At 43.4% G+C, this 5,862-nt stretch overlaps 1 protein-coding gene across 1 annotated transcript in view; it reads left to right on the forward strand.

The window, feature by feature from the left end:
* LOC107289734 (fibrillin-2) overlaps positions 1-5,862 on the forward strand; it is a 172,158-nt gene that overhangs the window by 9,708 nt on the left and 156,588 nt on the right. The window contains 1 exon segment of the mRNA XM_015818536.1: positions 5,615-5,697. Within this exon segment, the coding sequence (XP_015674022.1) occupies positions 5,615-5,697 (83 nt within the window).

Here is a 5,862-nt window from a genome sequence, read left to right on the forward strand (position 1 = left end):
TTCTTTCTTTCTTTCTACCAAGTTTCTTGTTCAGAACTGAAGAAGCTTCTCAGGTGAGAAGCAACATGTCTTCAAAGAAAAGAAAACAAAGAAAGTCCAGTTGCCTTTTGGGGGGGGGGGAAGCACCTTCGGGACAACCGTGGCCTGGATGACTGAGAATCTCCATAGAGACAGATCTGCTGCTTTCTAGTTACAGTTTTTAAGGTATTTCAGTGTCTGCCATAGTGCCGAATATCTGTCGCTCGGGTGTCGGATGAGGGTGGAGGTTCCTTCTCCGAGCTTGTGGGTCGGTTTCCGAATGTTTTGTTACCTGGCTGGGTAACATCCTCAGCAGATTTGAGGGGAGGTCTGTGTTTTTCTGCTTAGAAGGGCTTCAGGTGTGAGTGTATTGAGTGAGGGTCTTGTGATGGGCCAGATGTGAGTCATCAGTGAGAGGCTTGTGGTGGGTCTTGTACTGGGGAGGTTACATCAGGTCAATGGACAGCCCTCTGTCTCAAATGGTATAGAATTTCCTGCCTAAGCAGGGGGTTGAACTAGAAGACCTCCAAGGTCCCTTCCAACTCTGTTATTCTCCTCCTCCTCCTCCTTTTTAAGAAGAGATTGGACAATCATTTGTCTGAAACAGTCTAGGGCCTCCTGCCCAAGCAGAGGGTTGGACTAGTAGATCTCTGAGGTCCCTTCCAACTCTCTTATTCTCCTCTTCCTCTTCCTCTTCTGTTCTATTCTATTCTATATTCTATTCCGTTCTATTCTGTTCTGTTCTGTTACATATTCCATTCCATTCCATTCCATTCCATTCCATTCCATTCCCTATTCTATTCTATTCTATTCTATTCTATTCTATTCTATTCTATTCTATTCTATTCTATTCTATTCTATATTTTCTATTCTATTCTATTCTATTCTATTCTATATTTTCTATTCTATTCTATTCTATTCTATTCTATTCTATATTCTATATTTTCTATTCTATTCTATTCTATTCTATTCTATTCTATTCTATTCTATATTTTCTATTCTATTCTATTCTATTCTATATTTTCTATTCTATTCTATTCTATTCTATATTTTCTATTCTATTCTATATTCTATATTTTCTATTCTATTCTATATTCTATATTTTCTATCCTATTCTATTCTATATTTTCTATTCTATTCTATTCTATTCTATTCTATTCTATTCTATTCTATTCCATATTCCATTCCATTCCATATTCTATTCTGTTCTGTTCTATTCTATTCCTATGTATTTCAATGTATTTATTATTCCAGCTTGAACCTCACTCCCATCAGAGTGATTCTTACTGGTTAGCAACAATCCCCTACGGAGGAAAGGAAACAAAATGTAACACAATCAAAGGGAAACTATTATACCCCATCTGATATGACCCTTTCTGGAGGATGTATGATCCTCCTTTCTCCTCGAAACTATCCTAAAAAGCTACATTTTTACACTTCCTTGATAAACAGGATCTGGAGGGACCAGTTCTGCCATGGGAGGGGGACACCACCAAGGACGTTCTGCTAAGGGATCCCGTTCCCACTCAGGACATTTTGTCCCCCTCATCTTGGCCGATGGGCATCATGGGTAGTCTTGGAAATGATAATAATAATAATAATAATAATAAAGTTGGAAGGGACCTTGGAGGTCATCTAGTCCAACCCCCTGCTCAGGCAGGAAACCCTATACCATTTCAGACAAATGGCTGTCTAGTCTCTTCTTAAAAACTTCCAGTGTTGGAGCATTCACCGCTTCTGGAGGCAGGTGGTTCCACTGGTTAATTGTTCTCACTGTCAGGAAGTTTCTCCTTAGTTCCAGGTTGCTTCTCTCCTTGGTGAGTTTCCATCTGTTGCTTCTTGTCCTGCCTTCAGGCGCTTTGGAGAATAGCTTGACTCCCTCTTCTTTGGGGCAGCCCCTGGCAGATGCCTCCAGGCTGCTGAACAAAAAATCCTGGCAGAGGCTGGACCTGGCAGATGTTTGGTGCCAACTGGAGACCCGTGTTGGGCAGGAGAGAAAAATGCCTCTCCTTCAGACTTGTTCCAGCCGAGGGCCTCGGGGGGAGGGCAGAAAAGCAGCTGCTTCAGCCTCATTACTGTCAAACAGACTCAGACTTGCCAAAAACGAATCCCTTCTTTGAAGTAATAGGAAATACTTGTAGCTTTGGGGGATTTCAGATTTTGGCTGTGGTTCGTTCGTCTCCGAGCTTGTCTTAATATAATTCCTGAACGTTTCGTTACCAAATTGGGAAGATCATCAGCAGGTGAGAGTGTTACTTAGTTTGGTAATGAAACGTTCAGGAGTTATATTAAAACAAGCTTGGAGAAGGAACCACAGCCCAAAAATGAATCATTTCTCTCTCTCTGGAGTCTCCCCTTTGAGGTTTTCTGGTAAAATAGCAAAGGAGGGGGTGGGCATATTCTGCAGACCTTGAAGGAGACCCTAAAGGAGTCCTAGTGGACGATCCCTGGATCATGAGCCAGCCGTGTTGCAGCCGCCGCCAAAAAAGCTAATACAATCCTGGTGTCAAAAGAACTTCGAGGCGTTGTTTACCTTAAAGAATCTTTTATTCGGGAAACAAAGTATCGGCACTACGTAGTTGAACCCAAAAACTGAATTCCCCTCCCCTAGGCACAAAGTAACAAAGTACAATTCCCTCCTCCCATAAACAGTCATAAATCACATTCCCCAATTAGCTTGAAGCGCAGGCTTCCTCCCCAGCTCTCCAGCCTGCCAAAACACTTTCAACTCTGGGCCCAATGTCCTTGGGTTCCCACGGCTGAGCTATTATTGTTATGACTAGCTCAGGGATAGGCAACCCAAAACACTCAAAGAGCCACTTGGACCCGTTTCCCACCGAAAACAAAACACTGGGAGCCGCAAAACCCTTTTGACATCTAAAATGAAGATAACACTGCATATATCCTTTTTTACCTTTATTATATGTGTGTGTGTGTGTGTGTATGTATGTATATATGTGTATATATATATGTGTGTGTGTGTGTGTAGGTCTTTGGTTATTCGGGTTTTCTCCCGCGTAGAATTGGAAGTGTCTTGGCGACGTTTCGACGAAGTTACATTCGTCATCTTCAGGCTGGTGTTGACACTTCCAGTTCTACGCAGGAGAAAACCCAAATAACCAAAGACCTACATACAAACACCCGCGAAAACCTCAGAAAACAAATATATGTGTGTATATATACACATACATATCCAAATTTCTTTTTTCTGACAAAGAGTAAAGAATTAAATTGGGAGACTAAGATGGACCATTTCTGGCTTTTTTGCCTTCATCAGTTAGCCATACCCTTTATGGGATTCGAACCTGGGCAGTTATACATACTAGGCAGTAATTCACACACACACACACATATACATATGCATATATAATATATATATATATATATATATATATATATATATATATATATATATATATATATATATATATATATATATATATATATATATATAATAAAGGTAAAAAAGGATATATGCAGTGTTATCTTCATTTTAGATGTCAAAAGGGTCTCTCTCCTCTCTCTCTTTCTCTCCCTCTCTCCCTCTCTCTTTCTCTCTTTCTCTCTCTTTCTCTCCCTCCCTCTCTCTGCCTCTCTCTGATCTTCTGCTCACCTGGCAAACTGGCTTCAAGCTGTTCTCCAACAAGCTCAGAGGTAGGCAACCTTGGCTCTTTTATGACTCATGGACTTCAACTCCCAGAATTCCTGAGTCAGCATAGCTGGGCTAGCCAGCTCTCTCCTGCCCTTCCTGCGTCCTGCTTCCTGCAGAGACACAGCAAAGGGAGGAGCCCCACCCAAAAAGCTTTTCAGCTTGTCAGAGAACACTATGAGTCCACTCTCTTTTACACACACACACACACACACACACACACACACACACAGAGAGAGACAGACAGACAGACAGACAGAGAGAGAAGCAGGGAAGCGCAAGTGCCTCTCTCTGTCTCTGTCTCTGTCTCTCTCTGTAAATGGCAGAGGAGGCTAGAAGCCACAGGGGAAGGCATGCAGCTCCGGAGCCGCAGGTTGCCAACCTGTGGACTAGCTGGACTCTCATCCACATTCCCCCCCCCCAGCAGCAACTAATTCTAAAAGCAATAGTGAAAAATGGCTGCATTTCCATCTGTTGTCAAAGCAAGAACGTGGGATGTTAGCAGCATTGACATCTGGGCTGTATAAACAGAGGCACAGAATCAAGATCACTTGATCAAGTACCACTTTATCAAGCCTTAGTAAGGCCACGCCTGGAACACTGCAGCCAATTTTGGTCACCATATCACAAAAAAGGATGTTGAGAGTTTGGAAAGAATTCAGAGAAGAGCAACTAAGATGATCAAAGGAGACTGGAGACAAAAAACATACAAAGAACGGCTGCGGGACTTGGGTTTGGCTAGTCTAAGGAAAAGAAGAATTAGGGGAGACATGATAGCAGTCTTCCAGTATCTGAGGGGCTGCCACAAAGACAAGGGGGTCAAATTATTCTCCAAAGCACCAGAGGGCAGGACAAGAAACAATGGTTGGAAACTGATCAAAGAGAGAAAGAATCTGGAATTAAGGAGAAACTTCCTGACAGTGAGGACAATGAACCAGGGGTACAGCTTGCCACCAGAAATCATGGGCACTCCGTCACTGGAGGTTTTTAAGAACAGACTAGACAGTCACTTGTCCGAGATGGTATAGTTCTCCTACTTGAGCAGGGGGCTGGACTAGAAGACCTCCAAGGTCCCTTCCAGTTCTATTCTATTCTTTACTTTCAGCCCGAAAGTTCTCAAGGCCCACATTTAATCCAAATCGGCCTTTCTCCACCTTGGGGACTTGAAGATGGTTGGACTACAAGTCCCAGAATTCCATTCTGGAGTTGCTTAATTCACGCAGGCATCCATTGAAATCTGCTTTTCTGGTTGATCCCCTCAAGCATCATTTTTGCTAGCGAAGACTGCAGATGCACCCATCCATGGAAGGAGGGGGTGGGGTGTCCACAGAGTTGAAAATGGGCAAGGCTTTGAGTAGACGGTTGTGGCTGCCATCGTGACTTACTCCTCGACGTACGACCACAATTGAGCTCAAAATTCCTCTCGCTAAGCGAGGCAGTTCTTCAGTGAGTTTTGCCCCATTTTACGACCTGTCTTACCACCGTTAGAATAGAATAGAAGGGACCCTGGAGGTCTTCTAGTCCAACCCCCGTTGAGGGAATCGCTGCAGTTGTCAAGTCAGTAGCACGGTCGTTGCGTGAACCCCAGCTTCCCCGTGGACTTTGCGGATTAGAAGGTCGCAAAAGGGCATCACGTGACCCAGGGACACTGCAACCGTCGTAAGTCCATGCCAGTTTCCAAGCCTCCGAATTTTGATCCCATGACTGCAACGGTCGAAAGTGTGAAAAACGGTCATAAGTCTCTTTTTTTTTTTTGTTGTCAGTACCGTTGTAACTTCGAAAGATCCCTAAACCAACTTTTGTTAGTCGAGGATTACCGGTATAAAATTTAAATGTAATTGTGAAGTAAATCCGTGGGCAAAAGCGACGGATCTCTTTTAAGGGTCTCTTTTCGAATCTTGGAAGCAAAATCTTTGGCTTAACCTGCCGGTTGCATTTCCATTTCAGACCCAACGTCTGCGGATCCCGATACCATTCCTACTGCTGTCCGGGCTGGAAAACTCTCCCGGGGGGGAACCAGTGCATCGTCCGTGAGTATAAATGGGGAGGGGTTTTTTTCCGTCTCTTCCCCGGAAGACCCTCTCCTCATGCGGCGTCATTTTCCAAAGATTTTTTTAAAAATATGGGTAAAAATATCCACCAGGTCAAAGTAGATGAGAACCACGTTTTTGCTGTCTTAAAACCTAAGAGGTGGT

This window comes from Protobothrops mucrosquamatus, unplaced genomic scaffold (genome assembly GCF_001527695.2).
Source record: "Protobothrops mucrosquamatus isolate PMUCROS unplaced genomic scaffold, P.Mucros_1.0 scaffold760, whole genome shotgun sequence".
Lineage (NCBI taxonomy): Eukaryota > Metazoa > Chordata > Lepidosauria > Squamata > Viperidae > Protobothrops > Protobothrops mucrosquamatus.